At 43.1% G+C, this 21,252-nt stretch overlaps 1 protein-coding gene across 1 annotated transcript in view; it reads right to left on the bottom strand.

The window, feature by feature from the left end:
* Positions 1–21,252, bottom strand: part of LOC124384933 (dynein axonemal heavy chain 5-like) — a 76,208-nt gene that overhangs the window by 37,639 nt on the left and 17,317 nt on the right. Inside the window, exons 4-45 of the mRNA XM_046847943.1 lie at positions 20,844–20,983; positions 20,045–20,263; positions 19,575–19,712; positions 19,327–19,503; positions 19,127–19,240; positions 18,933–19,040; positions 18,579–18,701; positions 18,247–18,462; positions 18,015–18,041; positions 16,431–16,538; positions 16,272–16,357; positions 15,866–16,187; positions 15,579–15,785; positions 15,106–15,277; positions 14,465–14,610; positions 14,184–14,358; positions 13,135–13,383; positions 12,396–12,592; positions 11,966–12,059; positions 11,731–11,873; positions 11,434–11,635; positions 11,114–11,349; positions 10,806–11,024; positions 10,661–10,723; positions 10,131–10,369; positions 9,693–9,933; positions 9,398–9,597; positions 8,288–8,441; positions 8,039–8,202; positions 7,763–7,919; positions 6,941–7,153; positions 6,546–6,770; positions 5,375–5,547; positions 4,924–5,102; positions 4,645–4,832; positions 4,196–4,390; positions 3,978–4,112; positions 2,961–3,068; positions 2,337–2,490; positions 2,089–2,235; positions 753–994; positions 498–677 (exon numbers count right to left, since the gene is read on the bottom strand). Of these exons, the coding sequence (XP_046703899.1) occupies positions 498–677; positions 753–994; positions 2,089–2,235; positions 2,337–2,490; positions 2,961–3,068; positions 3,978–4,112; positions 4,196–4,390; positions 4,645–4,832; positions 4,924–5,102; positions 5,375–5,547; positions 6,546–6,770; positions 6,941–7,153; positions 7,763–7,919; positions 8,039–8,202; positions 8,288–8,441; positions 9,398–9,597; positions 9,693–9,933; positions 10,131–10,369; positions 10,661–10,723; positions 10,806–11,024; positions 11,114–11,349; positions 11,434–11,635; positions 11,731–11,873; positions 11,966–12,059; positions 12,396–12,592; positions 13,135–13,383; positions 14,184–14,358; positions 14,465–14,610; positions 15,106–15,277; positions 15,579–15,785; positions 15,866–16,187; positions 16,272–16,357; positions 16,431–16,538; positions 18,015–18,041; positions 18,247–18,462; positions 18,579–18,701; positions 18,933–19,040; positions 19,127–19,240; positions 19,327–19,503; positions 19,575–19,712; positions 20,045–20,263; positions 20,844–20,983 (7,175 nt within the window). The remainder of the gene's footprint in view (positions 1–497; positions 678–752; positions 995–2,088; positions 2,236–2,336; positions 2,491–2,960; positions 3,069–3,977; positions 4,113–4,195; positions 4,391–4,644; positions 4,833–4,923; positions 5,103–5,374; positions 5,548–6,545; positions 6,771–6,940; positions 7,154–7,762; positions 7,920–8,038; positions 8,203–8,287; positions 8,442–9,397; positions 9,598–9,692; positions 9,934–10,130; positions 10,370–10,660; positions 10,724–10,805; positions 11,025–11,113; positions 11,350–11,433; positions 11,636–11,730; positions 11,874–11,965; positions 12,060–12,395; positions 12,593–13,134; positions 13,384–14,183; positions 14,359–14,464; positions 14,611–15,105; positions 15,278–15,578; positions 15,786–15,865; positions 16,188–16,271; positions 16,358–16,430; positions 16,539–18,014; positions 18,042–18,246; positions 18,463–18,578; positions 18,702–18,932; positions 19,041–19,126; positions 19,241–19,326; positions 19,504–19,574; positions 19,713–20,044; positions 20,264–20,843; positions 20,984–21,252) is intronic.

Genomic DNA, 21,252 nt, shown 5'->3' with positions numbered 1-21,252 from the left:
TAGAGAAAGAGAGGGAGAAAGAGGGAAAAGGAGGAAAAGTGGAAGACCGTAGGGGGTAGGGAAAGAGGAAAAGTATAAGAAAGAGAAAAGAGATAGAGAGAGAGCGACTGAGAAGAGGTAGAGAGAAAGGACAGAGAACGAGGGATAGGGTAGAGAGGGGCAGAAAGAGAAAGAAAGTGGGAAAAGGAGGGAGGTAAGTTGTGAGAGAGAGGTGGAGAGAGAAAAAGGGAGATAGGGAGAAAGAGAAAGTGAAAGGATGAGAGAGATGGAAGATGCTCAGAACACAATGAGAGACAGGATTTCACATGAAATAATTGAAAATCTGAATAAGAGTTTTATGATGAAGGACAGTGAGCGATTGCATGCTATAAAAACGAGTGTAAGAGGTTTACAGGTTCTTGAGATGAAATAAAGAGAAAATCTACAGTAAATTACGGTTTATCTACAAAACAAAACCTTCTCCAGCTGAAAAGCAACTTTTGCATGCGATTGGGTACCTTGGGGACCTGCAGGAGGCCTTGCAGGACATTGATGCACTGCATGATAATGAAGGCCTCCAGCATGTCCATCTTGTAATCCAGACACTGCACACTGAAGCGATAGAGCTCGGGGAACGATCCGGAGAAGAGTTCACGCAGTACTTGGGCTTCATGTGGAGAGCGTTTCCTCAGCCAGCCCTGAACAATAGACATTTATTAGAATTGTAATACTCAGTTGCATCTCTAAACACTGCAGTGTGTTCATGGTGTCACCTCCAGGATGGGGCTCCAGCCGAGCACCGAGGAGCTCATGAACACCATGCCGTTGCGTGACACGGTGGCGGGTGAAGCGTTGTCGATGTTGTGCGGCTCGAACACGATCTTGCAGTTGGGCGCCATGGGGATGCGATCACCGTTGGCCAGGGTAAGAGTGCGGTTATCGTCCAGCACCGAATTCAGATTCTCGATCCAAATGGCATCGACGGGGCCGTCCAACACGATCCACACATGCTCACCTGAGACCACCAAGACATTTGAGAAGCACATGTCAAATTAAAAATCCATAACGATAGTTTTTCCGGGTTGCATTATTCAGTACGGGAGCGGCCTCTAGAGGCAAATCACTGAAGTGCTGTTTGTTTTGTCACACTGTGCTGTACCTCATTCATGTCAGTTTGTAGCTCAATAACTAAAGTTAAGTAATGAAATGAAAATTCCAGAGCATTAAAATAACATTTTATTTGTATTTTTCAGTGTTGTGATCATATCGGTTGATTAACTGGTTATTGGCGAGTGTGATCCAACCCAGATATCAGTATCAGTAAAATCCATTATCGGGCGAGCGATAAGACTAAACCACAGAAACAAATGAAAAGACAGAATTTGATATTGGTCTGAAGTCTGCTGATGTTTCACCCTCATGCACTACACTGCAGGTTGTGTCTCAGTTTATTATTCGAGGTTGTTTTCAAAAAAAGGACTCGCATTTTACGTCTCGGGCTCGGGCTGGATCAGACTCCGATGTGTGTCTGATTAAAGACGTGATGCGGTCGTTCGAGACGATCGGTCTTCCCCAATCCTGTCTAAAGTTCAAAAAGATCGACAGTTTTCTCCGACATTCCATCGTACGAGGTGGAATTAAAAAGTACTTAATTTCTCTTCATCTCCACACGATCACCTTCAAAACAGTCCCCTTGCACAGCAATACAGTGCTTCCTGTGTTCTTCCGGAACCTGTCCTGGACGTCTACTTTTCAAAGCGTGTGAAACACTTTCTGTGATTCTTAAACGGTGAATCAATCATGCAATCATCATGCACGAGTTGCCAAATGGTTTGGATATTTGCGGGTTTGAGCTCGTTGAAAGTCTTCCTGATCTTTAACTCGCTGTCCATGATGAATCTCAGGCATGGGAACGCACGTGGGTCAGGACAGCCATGTACACAGGACAATGTATTTTGGCACACTGACTTATGCAAGTTGGTGCTCCCTTTGACTGTGCGTGCAGCCTCGTGCTGCCATCTGTTGGTGTGTTACAAAACTAGTCTCGAAAAAGACAGGAGTGGAGTCACATGTTGATATAGAGAGAAATTATGAAAATGAAAAGAGAACCTTTTTTAGCTTTCAGAGTTTTTCTCCAGAGGGTGGAGAAGATGCCATCGGTCCAGTCGTTAGTGGCGACGTCGAGGCGGCCGAACATCTGTGCTGCTGTGATGGCTTTCGGGTTCATTCTCATTTCTCTGTGAGGCTGACCACAATCTGAACAAAAGCACACACACAAACGCACACGGTTAATGCCCAAAAAATCTGTGTGTGTGTGTGTGTGTGTGTGTGTGTGTGTGTGTGTGTGTGTTTTATACCCGTCATGGCTTTCATGAGTGTGTGGATGCATGTGGTTTTTCCTGCTCCACTCGGACCCAGAGCCATCATGCCATGACGCACAAGCTGCGTCTCGAACAGCTGGATCACTTTTAGCCTCCAGGGAGGGTGATTAATAAGACCGGCCTCCTTGACCTACACACACACACACACACACACACACACACACACACACACACACACACACACACACACATGTTGAGGTTTTGTGCACACTATCTATTTGTTGTTATATATATGTAATAAGCTCCACTCTTCTGAGAAGATGTTCACTAGACTTTGTGGTGCTTCATTCAGTCACAAGGGCGTTAGTAAAGTTAAAGTCAGGTAGTGATGTAGGTGAGAAGGTCAGGAGGCCTGGGGTGCAGTCAGTGTGTTTACATTCATCCCAAAGGTGTTCAATAGGTTTTAGCAGGAGATCTTCCACTCTAACCCATGGAAAACAGATCTTCTAGAGTCTCCTAGTGAGTCTCTTAGTTTAAGTTAAAGAATAATTTGTGTCTCCAACAGTTTGGGGAGGAACCACATGTGGGTGGAAAAGTCAGGTGTCCCAATACTGTTGTCTATATAATGTATATACGTATATAAAGATCTGAACCTCAGACCTGTTTATCTATCGCTGATTCCAGCTCAGGGTATCCCGCCTTGTCCAGCTGTATTCCGGGGAAAAGGTCTTCAATCAGGCTGAGAAACAGAGGCTCATCTTCATCAATCTGGTCAAGTGAAAGAAAAAACAAACACAAACAGAGATGTCAAGAAATAACCATCACATGCTAGTTTTCTTCATAACACTAGAACCTTAGAACATTTAGCTTTGAGCATTTAAAAAAAACTTTGCTAGTAATTAATATTTCATGCTACCAGGGACGTTTTGAAACATTTCTGTGTAAAAAGAAAAAAAACGAAACTTTCCTCTTTTTGTTTGAGCTAAGTGCCTTTCCTAACGCTCGTGAACGCTAACATTGAGCATCACAAGAGCTAGCTGTGAATACGTAGCGCTTTCAGATATTTACTTTTCTTTAGTGTAAAGTCTAAAATAATTTTATAGGGTTATTATATATAATAACAACATCGATATTCTGGCATTGACCTGAGCACTAATATTACTAATCACGGACGCTAGCTGTGAATATTTATTAATTTGTCATTTATTTACTTGTTTTGAGTCTGAGAAGAAAAATTATTAAGAAACATTGAATCTAGTTTTTTTCTAAAAGGAAAAGTTGCTTTTTCTACAGAAAAATTCTCTCATTGCAAAAAATTAATGCTCAAGTAACTAAAATGGACCATTTGAAACATGTTTTTGGACTTTACTTTCAAATATAATGCTAGTATTTCCAGTCATGAAAGCTAGCTAGCGTATGAATGTTGTGTATTTAGTATTCAAATGCTAAAAGTTGCTAAATAATTCTTTTGGACATTTATTTCACCTCAAAATTACATTTAAATAAATAAATAAATAAAAATTGGCTTAATTTTTGTGTCTCTGAAAAATGCAGATAAACATCTTCTTTTAAAAGAATCTTACAAACATCTTCACTTAAAGATGTAATCTGCCTAAGCAGTTCATGAAATCATCATCATCTGATGACGATTGTACAGGACGGAGTGGACGTTCTTACAAGTTTGGACAGGTTCATGTCCCGTAGCACCCTCATGACTATGGTGGACTCGGTATCTTCAGGGTTGGCCCGCTTGGCCGCACCCAGAGTGCGCAGGACAGACAGGATGTTCCTCAGACCAAAGTCGTAGTGAACCTGAAAGATCATGAAATAAACATGGTCAGCTACCTTACGAGCATCATGAACGCTACCGGAATTTTCCGTTAGAAGAACCGGACCTGTTTGGAAAGCTGCTCCTCGCAAAGCTTATACAGGGTGAAGAACTTTCTGGCCAGCTCGATGTTGTCGATGAAGCCGCAGCTGGCTAGCTTCACCCGGATGATGATCTGACGATCTGGAACCATCATGGCTACCGAGCGGAAGTTGATCTTCAGGTTCTCGGGGAGTTCTTGACGTCCTGCGTACCCGGGGTTCTATGAGTAATGATGAATAATTTAAAAATAAATGATATACAATGATACAAAACGTTCAGATGCTACACAATCATAAATCCCATAAAATTGTTCCTTCGCTTAAACTACAATTTAGATCTCCTGCTATAAACGCTATTGAACAGCTTTCAGATAAACGCTTACAGCATCCCCGGAACCTTCTTACCTTCTCACCCACATTACTACCTGACTTTACTAACCATCTCCACAATATTGTACAGAAGCTAAGCTCTCACCATGGTGAGGAAGAGGCCGAACTCAGGGTTCATTTCCACCGAGTCCCCATCAGTAAACACGAAGTTCTTTCTTCGCTCCTTCTTGCAGGTCAGGATGATGGAGATCTGCTGTGCTGCTACAGACAACACAGGAAGCTCGATGCGGTTGAATTCATCGAAGCAACCCCAAGAACCCGACTGCGCGAGACCTTCAGAAACAGACAAGCAACAGGTTCATCTTCTGTGGTGGACACGCCACATCATCTGACCAAAAACAACAACAAAAAAAAGTAGTCTTGCCTTTAAATATCCTGCCAAGGCCTCGGAAGTCCATCTGATCAGAGCAGTTGAAGACCACCACGTACTTTCCCAGACAGCGACCCATGTCTTTGGTCGTCTCTGTCTTTCCAGTCCCAGCTGGTCCGGCTGGTGCTCCACCCATACTCATCCCTAAAGCCTGGGCTAAAGTGATGTAGCACCTAAATCAGGAAGAAACATCAACGTTTTTTTTTTTTTTTATCAGCTCGGAATGATTATTTTAGCCAATAAGCATCTTGTGCATGTGTTGGATGTGGAGCTACTGTGTGACAGAAGAACCCATCTGATCTAAAAGTGGCCTACTGGTTCTGACACCACATGCTGGTGGTCATGACGTTTTTTAGATGGAACAAAAAAATATGCTGGTGTATTAACCCACTAAAAACAACTTGTTTAAGTTAATAAGACCATCATGATGATCTTCCAGCAGTACCTGTCTGTTAGTGGAGTGATGACCAGCCTGTCAGTGCAGCCCAGAAATTCGTTCTGATAAACAAAACCAACGTCTGTGATGTTGATCAGCATCTTGTCTGAATCTTCGTTAAAGTAGAAGCGACACTGCTTCAGCCATTCGAAGTCTGTGGGGCTCTTAATGTGCAAACGACACTAGAAAGAGAAGGAGATGAATAACAAAAGATAGGAACAGCAAATAAAAGTTCCAGGAACATTACAGGAACCTAAGATTTTGGGCTTCACATTAGGAACCCTTAATGAAGAGTTGAGAAGAGCCACAGAGAAACAGCGTTAGACTTCCCTGTGTTAGAAGAAGGACAAGCTTGAAAGAATATCATTGAGGAGGGATGAGGAAATATTTGAGATATTAGAAATATCAGAGGATCCAAAATAGAATCTAAGCAAATTATTATAAAATTCAGTTCACTACATATGATCGCTATATGAATCCATATCTGGATTCATTCCCACACCTTGGGAATTTTACTTGCTTTAAAATTTCCCGGCTGTGGAGCCTCAGCATCGTCACATTTAGTCCACATTGCTTTTGAACTCTCCTAGGAAGATGTTCTACTAGATTTTATGGAGATTCATTCAGTTACAAAGGTGTTCAACAGGGTTTAAAGTTCTGTAGCACGAGATCTTCCACATCTTGCGAGGAAATGGAAAACTCGGGCGTCCAAATACTTTTGCCCAAATAATGTATTACTCTGTAAAAGTTTGTGAGATGAAGCTGGTGCAGAGCAGTTACATAAATATATCAAAAAACACACACATAACTCAATTTTGCAAATCCGGCTTCCATCCGGAGCTCAGATAAACAGAGCGGTGTGATATTTGGAGCAGTAATTTGGTTTGTGCTCGCCTTCTAGCTCATGCAGAACTCTATAAACACGGGTTTATTTGCTTTGCTGAAGGTTACGGAGATGTAGGACGCTCCATGACCTTCCAGCCATTTTATAATCGCACACACGCAATTGGAAATGACATTAATGAGACGGAGGAAATTGCGCTGCTCTCTCCTGAAATCTTTTCCTGAAACCTGATAAAGTGAGGTGTGTGTCACGTCTGTGTGTACGCCGTGTTTTTATATCAAACAAAATGCTGCATTTTTTGTCTTCGTTCCCAAGAAAAACATGGCTTTTGCTCACCAAGTCGTCGAAAATGTCCCTCTGGTGGACGTGGATGGTGATCAGGGTTTCGTATTTGGTGCGCTCCACCGTGCTCAGGTCCTTGGTGGTCATGTCGATGAGAGTGTTCAGGAGATCCAGGAATCTCTGGTTGGTTCTGGACATGATTTTACGATCATACCGGGCATTGGTGAGCGCTTCTTCTGAATCGCGAGTCCAGATCATTTGGATTCCCAACAAACCCACCTGCAGGAATATTTACCATCAGTAATTTACTATATTACAAGTTAAGCTCATCTTTAACTTATAAAATCCCCCATCTTTTGTTTTATTGGTTTCTTTTTGGATCTTGGAAATACTATACCAATCTTCTGGTTGGGTGTCCAAAAACTTGACTGGAAGTGTGTATTTTGTACCTGTGCAGGAAAGGAATCTAGGAAGTCAATCAGATGAAAGGTGGGGTCTTGGATTGCCATCGCTGCTTGACGAATGATGAGGTGCAAAGACCTCTGGGATTCCTTCAGGAGGGCGTTAAGCCACACCTCCACGTTTCCCTCAGCAGTGACGGGTCGATCCAACTCCACCGTCTCGCCCTCACGGGACGAGATGGCCAGGATACGATCGTACATCTGGGTAAGACAAAAGACAACATTTCCTGTCATTTTATAAGAATATAGAATATATAAACAACCAGAACTGTGGAAAAAGACGAGATGCCGTGTGAACTCTCACTGAAAACCAGAATGCAATGATTTTATTCACAATAGAACATAGCAAACATCTCAAATGCTTTGAATTGAAGAAAGAAAATGGGGAAATTATTGAATTTACTGACTTCAACAAAAAAGTTTGGACAGGGCAACAAAAGGATGGAAAAAATGAGTGGAGGAACATTTTGCAGCTAATGAGGTTATTTGGCAACAGGTCAGTAACAACTTTTGAAATAAATAATATAATAAATGATTAGGCTACATTAGCTACTAGCAGTCGAACAATAGAGAATCTTAATTATATAATTAATGAATTCTAATTATAATATAGCTCTCTCCGTGCAGCGTGCAGTTTAACGTGAAAAAACAAACAGCATGTGTCGTCGGTGATTTGCCTCTAGAGGCCGCTCTCGTAAAGACAGTGAACTTTGTGGTAAAAATTTCTGGTTGAAAACGTGTGGTGTCCCGATACTTTTGCCCAAATATTGTCAAATAAATAGATTTTTTTTATTAAGCGATATGAAGTACCTTATCATGAAAGCGGACCGATTTGATGTTGTCGAACACGTTAAGCAGATGAGCCTGGATGGTGTGAGAGTCAGACGCCTGGCCCAGGATCTCCAGAAGAGCAGGATCAGACACGAAGAAAAAACGAGGGAACAGCAGACGCTTCTTCTCCAGATACCTTCGACCGAAAGATGACACACCGGTTACTTCATTTAACCACCGCATCTGCTCATACATATTGGGTTTCTGCTGTTAATCATCAACTGCTGTTTTTTTTTTAGAGAAACATCAAGATACCCGGTGAGGGATTTCTGGCACATCTCAAGTTGCTCGAGTAGATGAGGAAGGAGCTGACCCATAGTCTCGTCTCCTACACATGACTGCACCACATTGGGCATCTCGTGCGCCCGTGTCATGATCTTTACCCAGGATTTATCGATGTTGGAGAAACGCTTGGCCTCCTGTGGAGAGTTTGTATGCTATAAAAAATTTCAAAACATATATAACATACAATATGTAATTAAAAGTGAGGAAACGGTAGTGCACCTTGGGGAGCTGTTTGGCTATGTCTCCACCCACAAACACGGCCTCCAGGTAGATCCAGAGGTTCTGCACCGTCATCCAGTTCTCAATGATGTCCGTGGTGTTGGACAAATTCTGCACCCACTTCTGAATCTGAGCCTTAAATGGCGTGTTGTACCTGAAAATGCGTTTGGGAATAAACATCATACTGTTGCATTGTATTGCTGAAGTCATCATCTACTTAATCAAACGTCCTTCAAGTACATAATATTCTATATGTACCTATGAGGTGCCATCAACAGGTTTCGAGACTAGTTTTGTAACACACTAACAGATGGCAGCATGAAGCACAGTCACAGGGAGCACCGACCTTCATAAGACAGTGTGCCAGAAGACAGTGTCCTGTGTAACTGGTGCTGTTCTGACCCACGTGCATTTTATCAGTTAGAACAAAGGGCAAATGTGAGATTCTGTGTGAAACTGGGCAGATCTGCTACAGAGACATTTGACATGACATACGTTTGACCTAATGGCTCGCTGCGATGAGTTGTTCGAGGTGTTTGAATTGTGCTTCAAGCGCGGAAGAACATCGCAAAAGAAGAGCTCAGGAAGGCCTTCGAAGAGCTCAATCTACAAAAATAGTGAATCCACACGATCTCACTTCCGCACCCACCCTACTCGACAGATTTGGCTCCTGTGGTCTTCGCCCTCTTTTTCGAAAATTAAGATCCAGATGCATTTTCACGCCGTTGTGGAGATCCGCGCGAATCGCAGAAGGTGCTTCAGGCGCATTAAAAAGAAGACTTCCAGGACACATTCCAGAAGGACACTGGTGACCGTGTGGAAACATAGAGAATCTTTTTGATACCACCTCATATGTTGATGTACAGATGCATATGCAAGAATCTACAACAGCTCCGTTTTGTTAGGATTAGATTTCAGCTGAACAGCCAATTCTAGAAGGCGTTTCTTTGGGAATCACTTGACTGTCGATGGGATGTTTTGTGAATCTACAGTCTGGTCTAGAAAGAAACCACCCTCAACCTGTGAGCCACAAAACTCATACCATTCTGGATTTTTACATTTATAACCATTGGGTCTCATTACTAAACATTTCAAACTTTTTACTCTTACCTGTTGCTCATGAGTGACCCCAGGACCATGAGGCTGTCCTCCATACTACTAATGATCTCAGATGTGCTGTCTCCACGCAGCAGAAGCTCCCCACGGCTTTTAAACTGACCAAACGTGAACGTTTTGTTGTCCCACTCGGCGATCACCTGCTTCAGCTTCTGCTCAATGTCTCGCTCTTTCACGGCGCTGATGCAGATATCCTAATGCAAAGAAATTAAGCGGAAAACGTTGTACAGTTATAAACATACTGTAAATGCTAAGACCTTAGAAGACCTTAGAAATAGAGAGGTCTCACTTCGATTTCTTCTTTATACTTGAGCAGAGGTGCCTCCATGATGTTACGCAGCTTAAACGCGTCAGATTCCACCTCGAAGGTATGACCCGTAAGCTCCGTGATTCGTTTCCAGTGGCGCATCATCATGGCGCGGTCGGCCATAAGCTCCAGTAGGGGGCAGCACTCGCTGAACTCATCAATGCTCTTTTTCAGGTCCAAAAACGCCTGCCATTCCTTGAGGGCACGAGGCAGCTTACGGCATCTACAGTATATATGCAAATTATTGCAAATCACTGTGTACATTCTGATTTTCGGTTATACAGGTCAAAATGTTTATTATTTATATCAATATTATCATTTTTCAAGGAAGATGTTCCACTCTTACGATCCAATCTTATAGCAATCATACTAATCTTATGGTCAGGTCTTCACAGACTTTTATTTTCTCTGTTCACACACCGTGCCTGGAAGTCCAGGAGCTCGCTGTTGATCCTCTCGATGTGGACGTCAGACCAGAGGATGTCGTAATATCCGTTGACTGTGTCGATGACGTTGTTGTAGAGGCCGTAGAGCTTCTGCAGCAGTGTGAGCTGCTTTTTGATCTCCAGCAGCTGGGGATGCTGGGTAACGGGCAGGCCGAAGAGCTCCTCCCCACCGGTGTAGGTGATGTATTTGCGGTAAAGGTTGTCGAATCGGTTCTAAAACGAAAATTGTGTTGTGTAGCACTTTTAACATTGGACATGAACATGAGAAATGAATAAACTGACTGTTATTATAATAATAGTGTAAAGTCTCTTTGGATGCGTCGGCATTTCACTTTTACTTTTACATTTTACAGATGTAAAATGGATTTTATTTTACAGCTGTGTATCTTTAGCGATACTTGAAACGAATGGATGTAGGGCTCGGTTAAGGCCAATCGCTAACAGCGTATTTGTGTGTTTTTAATGTTGTGATAAAGGTCTTGAATTTCATGGTCATGTGACTACCTGAAACATAATGAGCCTGTCGCTGGCATCCTGGGGAGCCAACCCCACCACCATGGGTCCATCCTAGAAATAGAACACTGTGTATATTACTCCAGTGTAAACAGAGCTTTAATGCTTACAGTAGATGTGATGCATCAAAACTGACCTTCTCATAATCACTGTAGAAATGCTCACAGTCTTCCACGAACGTCTGCACGTTGCAGATCAGCTCCTCTCTGAAATTCGGCTGCAAAGACACAAGCTCATTTTGCACTTCAGCACCCCTGGTCAGCATTTTCTCCCAGGCGTAGCGCAGAGTGTCCACTTTCTCCATCTCCTCCTTGGCCACCGAGAGCTCGTACTTGTTCAGCATGGCGTAGGATTCCTGTGGAGACGCGTTGCAATGGTGAACGGAAAACAATGACAATGAAATGAATTAAAAATATTTTCTTTCGGTCCTTTTTGGCGTTTCACCTCAATGGGTCCCACTTGGAAGTCGATGGAGATCTGATGCTCCCTGATCTCCTTGAGTGCCGCCATGGCGATGCGGATGTCGTCCAGGTCTTTGATTTGACGGTTCAGCTTTTTTCCGGCCTCGTCCACAAACACCAGGATCTGCTCCATGTCGGTGCGGTACTTCCTGTTACAATGACGGCCAAAGTCCACGATCCAACACTTGGTCTCGGCCGTGAGGGCCAGCTTCAGATCGGCTAGAAACACAACGCCGATTAGGAACGTGAAAATGTAAAATCTTAATGAGCATCATTTTGAGGGCAATAAAATGATCAGCTCACCCGTGTATAAAGCCAGCGCTCCTACAGTGAGGAACTCAGGCTCAGCGTTAATTTCCACCTCCAGGTCTCGGTAGTAGAGGATCTGAGACTCAAATTCGGCCAGTAGAGGGTTTCCCTGCACAAATGTCTGGATGGTGCTCTCTCGGTCCTTCCTCCAGATGTGATGATATCGACCAAAGCGCTCGAAAGCTTTCTGCACTTCCTGTTTCGCAGGAAAACCACAGACCAAATGGGTGTGTGATTTATTTTTATTAAGCTAGCAAACATCATGTTAGCAGGTCATCGTGTCTCCTTTACCTTCTTGTTGGAGTTGACAGACGTGCTGAGCACCGTCACCAGCTTGATGATCTCCTTGTTTTCAGACACACTCTTGAAGTAGTTTTTCATTTGGAACGGAACAGCCTGGTTATTGCAAGCCGAGATGTCTGAAGCACTGCCGTCTGGAAACAAACAATGACACAGCACAAGGAGTGAAGAAATCCTTACATCGCTAACACATCACCGTTAATCTGATTCCCTTATTACTGCTGACCGGTGAGAGTCGGGTGTGTCATTTCTCCGTCCTCAGAGTCGCTTTCCCTGCTGTCCTGCTGCAGAGTCGCCATGCGCCTTTCGCTCATCTTCTTCTGTAAGATCGATAACACATGCCAGACATGTAAATAGGGCAATACAATAGACGTGTTAATGATTGTCTGCTATTTCTATTCACTTTAAAAACTCTTTGTTTAATTGTTTTAATTGCATTATATTATAAGGACCCTCTGGATCCTGGGTTCAGGATGTTCTTCTGCAGTATCATCATCATCATCATCATGATACCCTTCTTGATTATCATGACCTAATTTACAGTTGTGAAAATAGGACCATTTTTAGTTTGCCTTAATAATGGAATAATGACACATGATGGTGGTGTCACCATCTTTCTAGTTTACCGATCAGTGGGACATCCAGAGCAATAGTACCTTCGAGATTCTCTCCTTGCTCCACTGGCAGACCCCTTTGCTTACACCGACCACACACTCTACAGCTTTATTTAACGCCTGCTGGATCTCCTCCAAAGCCGGAATCATGACAATGTTGGGGATCGAGAGACACACTCCCGCTCGGAAGATGGGCTGCTGCCCGCTGTTCTTCTGCCCGCTTGCAGAATCGGCCTCTGCTAAAACCAGTCATAAAAAAAAGGAGGTCAGAATAATAACGACGCATGTTTCTACCCAGGTTCTGAAATAACACGAGTGACACAACCTGCGCAACAGTTCAATAATTAAAACTCTTGGCAAAAGTACAGCAAACTTTTTACAGAAGTGGAAACCGGACCTGCGGCTCTCTTTTCTCCGGCATGTCGTTAAAATTAATGTGGTGCAGTTTGATGCTTCCAGGAATCCACCGAGGAAAAGCAACAACAAAAAGCAGGACGGGTTCAAATGCTATAAAGTCAAATGAATCTAATAAAAAAATGTGCCGGATGTTTAATTGATGGCTCTGAGGGCATAACCATGAATTGTTTATTTTATATGTTATAAAAGATTAAAAGGTTGATGTTCATGGATGGATTGATTTTTGAGGAGCACTGAACCATATCATGACTATACTGGATCATTAGATGTTGATTCATCTCTAACAATATTTGATCCAACAAACATCTGATTGATTTAAGCAGAAATACACTAAAAATACAGGACAGGAAGTAACGTTGCTGACCCAGGAAGTGCATGAGCGACGAAGCGTGGATGCGTTTGCGCAGTGCCTCCAGCGTGTTGCGTGTCAGTCGAAGCAGCGCATCCATGTTGCGATGGCTGAAGTGCGACAGCAGCTCGTGGGCTTCTACCTCCATGACCTCCATCATGTGTCGCTTTCTCTTTTTCCTCATCAGAGGTGAGGAAGGTCCGGTGCTCAGGGCGTCTGTGTTACGGGAAAACGCTCGCATGTCGGATTTACTCTCCTCTCCTGCTGTGGAGGAAGTGAATAGAGTTTAAAAAGAAGTTCTGGGTTTGCTGCTGATTTTATTCTCCCACTTCAGTCAGATGACTGCGAGGGATCACCCATCCCCTCATTCCCAAACATTGCCCAACAGGACCTCTCATTTCTGTCCACCATACACCACACTGAATCAGGTCTATGTTCCATCTATGCACAACATCATGCACAATGTGTCCACCAGAGTCTCTCCAGTCCATGTTTTATTTCATCTGCTATACTCTGTACACTACCCATTAACTTTATTTTTTGTTTCGTTTACCATAATCTGCACACCATTTATTCCACTATGTCCATTATTTTACTGTTCCATTTTGTTCACCATACTCCGTTTAGTCTATACATTTAATGTCTACCATACTCTGTCCACTAACACCCTGGACACAATTTATTCCATGTTGTCCACCATAATCTGGACACTGTCTCTGCCATTTTGTCCACCATAATCTGGGCAGTGTCTATTTTATATTGTCCACCATAATCTGGACAGTGTCTGTCCTATTTTGTCGTCCACAATCTGGACCCTGTTTATCCTATTTTTATCCATCATATTCCATCGTATGTTCTGGCACTGAGGAGGTGAAATGAACTTCCCCTAGAGGTCCGAACAGCTGAGTCGATGACGATCTTCAAACAACTAGCACCAGATTTTTATCCTGATAGTATCTTTTACGTCTGCAACCTTTGTCCCTTTATTCCTCGTATATTTGTCCAGTTTTGTCTATTACAACATGTATGCCATGACTTTTGTACACTTTTGAAGCTCCTCTCACCATTGCTGTCTGCAGGTCCTTCCTTGCTCTCTGCTCTGTTCCCGTCCGTGCTCCTCTTTTCATCCTCATCGTCTTTCTGCTCGATATCCATCAGCATGTTAATCAGCTCGTTGGTCGCCTCCTCTACCAGAGAACTCTTCATATGCAGCAGCTGGGCTCCTTTAATACAGAGCTCCTGTGTTGGGATTAAAACACATGCATATACAATATATGTGGGATTTCATTTAGGAAAAAGAAATATTTCACACAAAGAAATGTCATGGTGATGTTCAAAAACACACCCTGGTGGTTTGTAGGAACTCCTCGCACGTGACCGGCTCGTCCTCAGGCAGTGCACACAGCATGGCCTCGCTCATCTCCTGCAGCACGTCCTCAATCCTGAACTGCACCAGATCGTTCGCTCGATCCAGGAGCAGCTCCAACTCCTCTGGACACGGGAACAGTGTATTAGACATGTATGGAATTCCAGCAGTCACATATCGATGCATTTAGACAATAAAATATCCTGTGGATAGATACACACTATATAGGAGGTGTGGATGCCTGAATATAAGGTTTCCATTCTGCTTTTAGTCACAATGAGATGTTATAATAACCTCCAAACTTTGGGGGAGATGTTCCACTAGATATTGTGGAGATTCATTGAGACACAAGGGTAGATAAAATCAGGCACTGATGAAGGTGAGAAAGCTCAAATAGATCATAAGAGCTGAGTAGACCATCGAGGCCACTCCCACCCATGTAAACCAGATCTTCATCTTTGTGCATTGAATAAAAAAGTCAGGTGTCCCAGTGCAGGTCAGATTTGAGTGGACATAATGTATATGGAATATATTTAAGACACCTTATGGAATAAAAGGTATATAGTATACAGTAGCGTATCGATGATTGATAATTGATGATTATTAAGGTTCTTCAGTACCGAGGGCAGCGGTGATGCGGTCAAGGTATTTGTCGATGTTTAACGAGGCCCAGTTGAGGGAGGTCAGGCCTGGCTGGATGGCCTCGTCCACTTTGGCCAAATGCGGTGTGAGCAGCTGCTTGAAGGTTGGCTGTATCTTCAGCCTCACTCTAGAGTTCTCAGATAGGACCATCTGTGTGTAAAGAAAGACAGGTTGGTTAAGAAGTCAACCGTTTGGGCCCAGACACAGATTTTTCTTCCCACATCAGAGCTTGTATTGTGCACAAATGAACATGAACAAATGAACGGATTTGACTAACATCCTTGTCTTTACTTGTCTTTAGTTAGCTCCAAAATATCGAAACACTGGCACAAAGATCGGCCATTTTTTATTTATATGTCTATGGCTTTATTAGCAGTTTCAACACAAAACGCAAATGTTGGCAGATCTTAAACCACATTCAGCCCCCTCACAGAATGGTGCAGACCCCCACCTGGAGTTTGTTGTAGTTCTTTTTCAGGACATTCTGACGTTGCTGTAAGACTGTGGCGAACGCTGGGACCTCCAACCCCATCCGGCTCATGCAGTCCGTCTCTCGGATCTGGGTCAAGATCTGGGGGTCAAAGTTTACAAACAGCTCCCGGCTTTGTGCACACTTCACCAGCAGAGAGGCCTGCAGGCCCACTTTAGCCACCTCGATCTGGAAGACAACAGTCATGGATGAGGAGTGAAGTAATAAAAGCAATAAAAGAGTGACATTTTCACGCCGGTAAGACAAACCTGGTCTGTCCAGGCTCGGTGGTAGAGCACCTCAAACTCCAGCAGCACACTGGCCACGCGGTTGTAATTGCGTATGATGCGCTTGGCCTCGGCTGTATCAAGGACACCTGCCTGCTGCTGGAACAGATCCATGGGTTCCTGGATTCTCCGGTACAGCTGCCGAGCCCAGAGGATCTTTCCTGCGATAGGAGGCAGGCCTCGGGCGATGGGCGGATCTGTCTTCTGCTTGCTGTAGATCCGTGAAATCATCTCAATGTCGCGGCCGTAGTTATGCAGGACCTTCTGGTACGTTTCACTGATGCCCAGGTCTGGAATGCCAAGTCTGGGCAAAGAAAGATGGTAAGAACATTTACATTTCAGTTTGGTACCTTAGACTGCGTAAAGCTTGAATCGGATATCGTCTCACCTTTCAAATTTCTTTAGCACACTCAAGGCTCGCTCGGTACTTTGGATTTTGTCAAATGTTTTGTCCATAAACATCTTGAGTTGATTCTGAAAACGAACAGCTTCAGTTTAAATCTATGATAAAGCATTCTGTTGAAGTACTCTTTCATGATCTGCTTACATGAAGCTCGGTGGTCTGTCTGCAAAACTCCTCATAATCCTGATCAAAATCGGTCCTCCTCTGGTCCAGGAAGTTGTACTGCTTATTCTTTATCGCAAGCACGATATTCTAAAGACAGACCACAGGCAGGTTTTATTCCACTTCTACTGGCACAAATAGCAACAATACAAAGGACTGAATGGAGAAAAATTGGGGGTCTGGATCAAACTCTCATAGATCTACAGTAGATCTCGAAGACTGATGTAGCTACCAAGTTAACATTAACTGTGTGAGTTAGTTAGGATATAAAAGCGATATAAAAGACCTCTGTTAAGATTTTCTTTAAATGTTTGACATTTAGGCCCATAGGAGGAGCTTTCAGTCTAAGAATCATGAACCCACATGAAGTCCATTTGGTCTTTTAATAATATATACACTATATAGACAAATGTATTGGGACTTTTCCAACCATATGAGGTTCTTCCCACAAACTTGATGGTACACAATTGTATCGGACGTCTATGGATGCTGTAACATGACACCCCAGACCTCCTCACCTTTTCACCCCTACCTGAGTTTATTAATGAGCACAAATCTCCACAAGCACACTCCAAAACCTGGTGGTACATCTTCCCAGGAGAGTGGAGGTTATTATAACAGAAAATTGGAACTATATTATGGTTGATATAGAGTCCTATAGAGTCTATTACAAGCTTACATTATAAGTAAGCTAGTATTATAGCTTCAAAGCGACCAAGAGGTCTGTTTTGCATACCAGACCTCTAGATTTTCTAGATTAAGTAAACACTTTTTAAGTCTCGAGATCAGGATTTACGATGCAGCCCATGACGACAATCACGATGGCAGCAGAATGTGTGTTTCAAATAGCATTTTATAGTTACAAACTTAAACACAAAGTCTTCTGATGTTATTAGCCACATTAGTCTTTAAGTTCTAGTTCCATTTCCTCCCAAATCACTCCTTCAGCATTGAAGAAAAAAATTGCATATGGTCTGTTATTTATGTTAGTTCATGTTAGTATGTGTAGTCTAACATTAGTTCCTGGTCTGGGTAGACTATGGTATTGATTTAAACAAAATATCCACAGTACACTACCCTGTCCGGCCCGATATAATCGCTCACGACAGCAACTTGCTATCAAATATTCATAGACTGTTACAGACTGTCAGCTTTTACAAAGGACAGAAGATTGCATTAGAGCTTTATCAGCGTTTGTTCAATTATTCACCGAGCACACGGTCCGCTTTCCTTTCAAGACACCGCCACCGCAACATCTTTAGAAAAAAAATTAAAAGGTGAATCAACTCCGCGTGGCGAGGGGACGACGGGGTGAATGCTAATGGCCCTGAGGTGATATAACGATATAACTAGCTCTCCATGGAGTCCTTTTATGTGGATCTTTTGGAATAAATTTCCTGCAGAAGTAAATGTTATAGAAAGAGCACAGTAGTGAGCTCGGACTAGGGTTTCAAAACAAACGACAACAGGGACACACTTGAATCTTTGAGTGAGGTTGTTTATACCATGCATTAGAGACATGCAGAACATCTAATGACCAACAGAAAATACTCATCCTCAGGTTACCTCCCATTTTTCTTGCATTTCTGCAGTCTGTCCATTAGGGGCATTAAAAAGACAAAAATACCGAAGTTAGCCACCACTTTCAAAAGCACTCGTGCAGCTCTGGGTAATGTTCTGGATGGTGCGTGAATTCAGAAATAATTACTAAATAATGAAGTAATTATAAAAAAAATCAAATAAAACATTTAATTCCAATCCAGAATCGCAAATATTATCTTCCTTCAACAGGGCAAACCTGAAATCTGGTGGCCGTTGTTTCCAGCCCCTCGATCTTGGATTCCTGCAGGGCCGAGTAAGTATTGATGGTGTCGAACATGGTGAGTATTTTGTTCAGGCGTCTCTGGAAAGTGTCGAACTTCCCAAATATGTACATCTCGCTGAAGTCGAACTGTCGCTCGGACGTACTCTGCTCCAGCTTCTGCTTGGTCTTGTGGAAATATTTCTGGTATTCCTGATAAATATATAACGCATGCTTTCATAAGAATGACACATATTTCCAAGTTGAAGAAGGCTTTGGTCGAAGATGTTCATCACCGCGAGTAAATCTACCGCGTAGAACTCGGGTACCTGGTTAAGTCGAATGGAGGCTCGGAGCTTCTTCGCGACCGCATCCTGAGGCTGGTCCCATATGGTGGCTGAACCATTGTTGGTGATGTAGGCCTTGCAGGCTGTTATCATCTGATTCGTGACCTGCATATAACACGTTCAGCTTGAGTTGAATGTTTCTGTGTTAATCGTAGTTAAAGTTGAATAAAGAATTTAGCCTGCACTGGCTAGAAAACAATGGACTCTTTAATGCAATAGGTTATTGGCAAGAATTTGCATAAAGGAATCTAACAATGAATTAAAGGTAAACAGGTGCACACATTAGGAAAGCAAACTGGAGCTGAAAATCGATGGCCACACCATCTCGTCTCTTACTTTTACAAAAAGCGATGTGATCTTCTCGGAGGTGTTGTAATAACGGGAGATGCTGTGAATCATGCGGATAGCGTTGATGAGCCCGGGAATGGCCTCCACCATTGACACCTGTGTTAAGAAAGATTAATGAATCAGAACTTTTCGGTTGTCGAGGAAGAGGTTGGAGATGGTGGTACAGGATCATTGTGTCTTACAGGGTCACTGTTGTACAGGGGGTCACAGAACCTCTCAAGTGTGTAGAGATACTTCACGTTGTCCTTGGCTTCGTTTGCTGAATCGGTTATCCTGATATCCAGTTCCCTCCAAACCTGAGCAAACAACCCAGTGAAAGCACTAAATGAGCACCTATCCACCAGGAAGGAACTTTTTGGAGATTTTGTGGGAAAATTACCACCTTGATGAGTTTGGACTTGGCGATCATGAGTATTCCCACTACAGCTTTGACGTTGGGGCTCTTGAGCTGGTCCAGAAGGTAGTTAAATCGAGACATGCGCTTTTTCCAGTGGTCCAGCTCAGCCCGAGGACCCAGATCGTCAGCCTCCTTCCTCAGCTGGTCACTTTCTGCTAGAACCTTTTATGAACATTGAGATGAATTAGAAAATGAATTGGGCCATTAGTCGCTGACAGAATATTTCTTTTTACCTGTTCGATCTGCTTGATCCAGATCTTCATGCAGGCTTCGATCTTCTCCATAGCTTCAGTGCTATTGGCCACTGCTGTGTAGTCTGAGGGGCCTTTAAGGCTTTTCAGATCAAAGGTGTCACAGTCTTTAAGGTTCACCTGGAGATCAGAAAAAAACATTTCCTGCAAATGTGACTTTCACCAAAGGCCTTTTTAACGGTACCACTTTTGGAGTGATAGGTTTGATGTGTGTGTGTGTGTGTGTGTGTGTGTGTGTGTGTGTGTGTGTGTGTTTCCTGGATTGCCAGGTGCATCAATATTTTACAGAGGAGAAACACATTGCGCTGAAAATCTGAATGAAAAACGACCTCATTTTTAGATTAAAGTTTCTCCTATTTTATATTTTTTCCACACAAGAAAGATGATCAATATCAGGATGTGTGTGTGTGTGTGTGTGTGTGTGTGTGTGTGTGTGTGTGTGTAGGCATCACCTTCTCCTCCAGGCTCTCCTGTGCCCCAGCGAGCACAGAGACGAAGCTCTCTAGAGAGCTGATAAAATCCTGTTTAACCGAATGCGCCTGAGGGCTGGACATCTCGCCCCAGCCATGGTTCATCTTCCTCAGTGTGGGGATGAAGATCTCGGAGAGCAGCTGCTCCACACTCTTCAGCAAACCCACTTCAGTTGTGTCCAGCATGTTGAAGTTCACATCCTAACCGAGATCATGGTGCGAATTCAATTGGAGTTTTGTATAAAGTATAATTTATATGGACAAAATGTTTGTGGACACCTGAACCTAACATTAGTCTTCATCTGCTCTTATAATGAGCTCCACTCTTCTGGGAAGATGTTCCACTAGATTTTTGGAGATTCATGCAGCTACAAGGGTGTAAGTGAAGTCAGGTACTGAAGTAGGTGAGGAGGATGGGGTGAAGTCAGAGCTCTATATATGTGGAAATCTTCCACATCTTCTAACCCATGGAAAGCAGATGTTTATGGAGCTGGCTTTGTGCACAAATGTCATGGTGGAACAGGTTTGGATTCAAGAGAAGGAACAATTTTATGCTCCTGTATCCAAAGACATCCTGTACAAATGGGTGCCACCAAAGATTGGGGAAGAACCTCATATAGCTGGAAAGGTCAGGTGTCCATATTTACTTTTGTCCATATAGTTTATATTATAATAGCTGAGATTAAATTGAGAAGGAAGAGAAGGAAGGTGCTACGCTGATTAAAAGAAGCTGAAGGAAATAAGGAGTGAAGAGTTTGGGCTTGAATGGTAGTGTTAGTACCCTGTGGATGTTCTCAGCAGTGATGGCCTTGGAGGTACTCGCGCGGGTGAAGAACACACACACTCCGGTCAGAGCCACGTCACTGCCTTCGGTCACAAACACTTTCGCCTTCTTGCTGCGGACGGCAGGAGAAGCGACGGCTAGCGGAGACAAAACCATGGATCAAACCAATCGTTTTTTATTCTTGTTTTTTGTCCACACTGGGACAAAAATCACAAAATGCTCTCCCACTGTATGGACAGAAGGTTGTGGACACCTCATCATAAGATTAATATGTGAATCTTTTTAAACATCCCATTTATTCTCATTTGCTTTTATAATAACCTCCACTTTTCTGGGAAGTTCCACCAGATTTTGGATTGTGATTCACACCAGCCCCATGAAGATATGCTTTCCACGGGGTGGGCTA

This window comes from Silurus meridionalis, chromosome 4, assembly GCF_014805685.1.
Source record: "Silurus meridionalis isolate SWU-2019-XX chromosome 4, ASM1480568v1, whole genome shotgun sequence".
In the NCBI taxonomy this organism is placed as follows: Eukaryota; Metazoa; Chordata; class Actinopteri; order Siluriformes; family Siluridae; genus Silurus; species Silurus meridionalis.
Note: the sequence above shows the minus strand (reverse complement) of the source record. Positions and strands in the feature narration are given on the sequence as shown.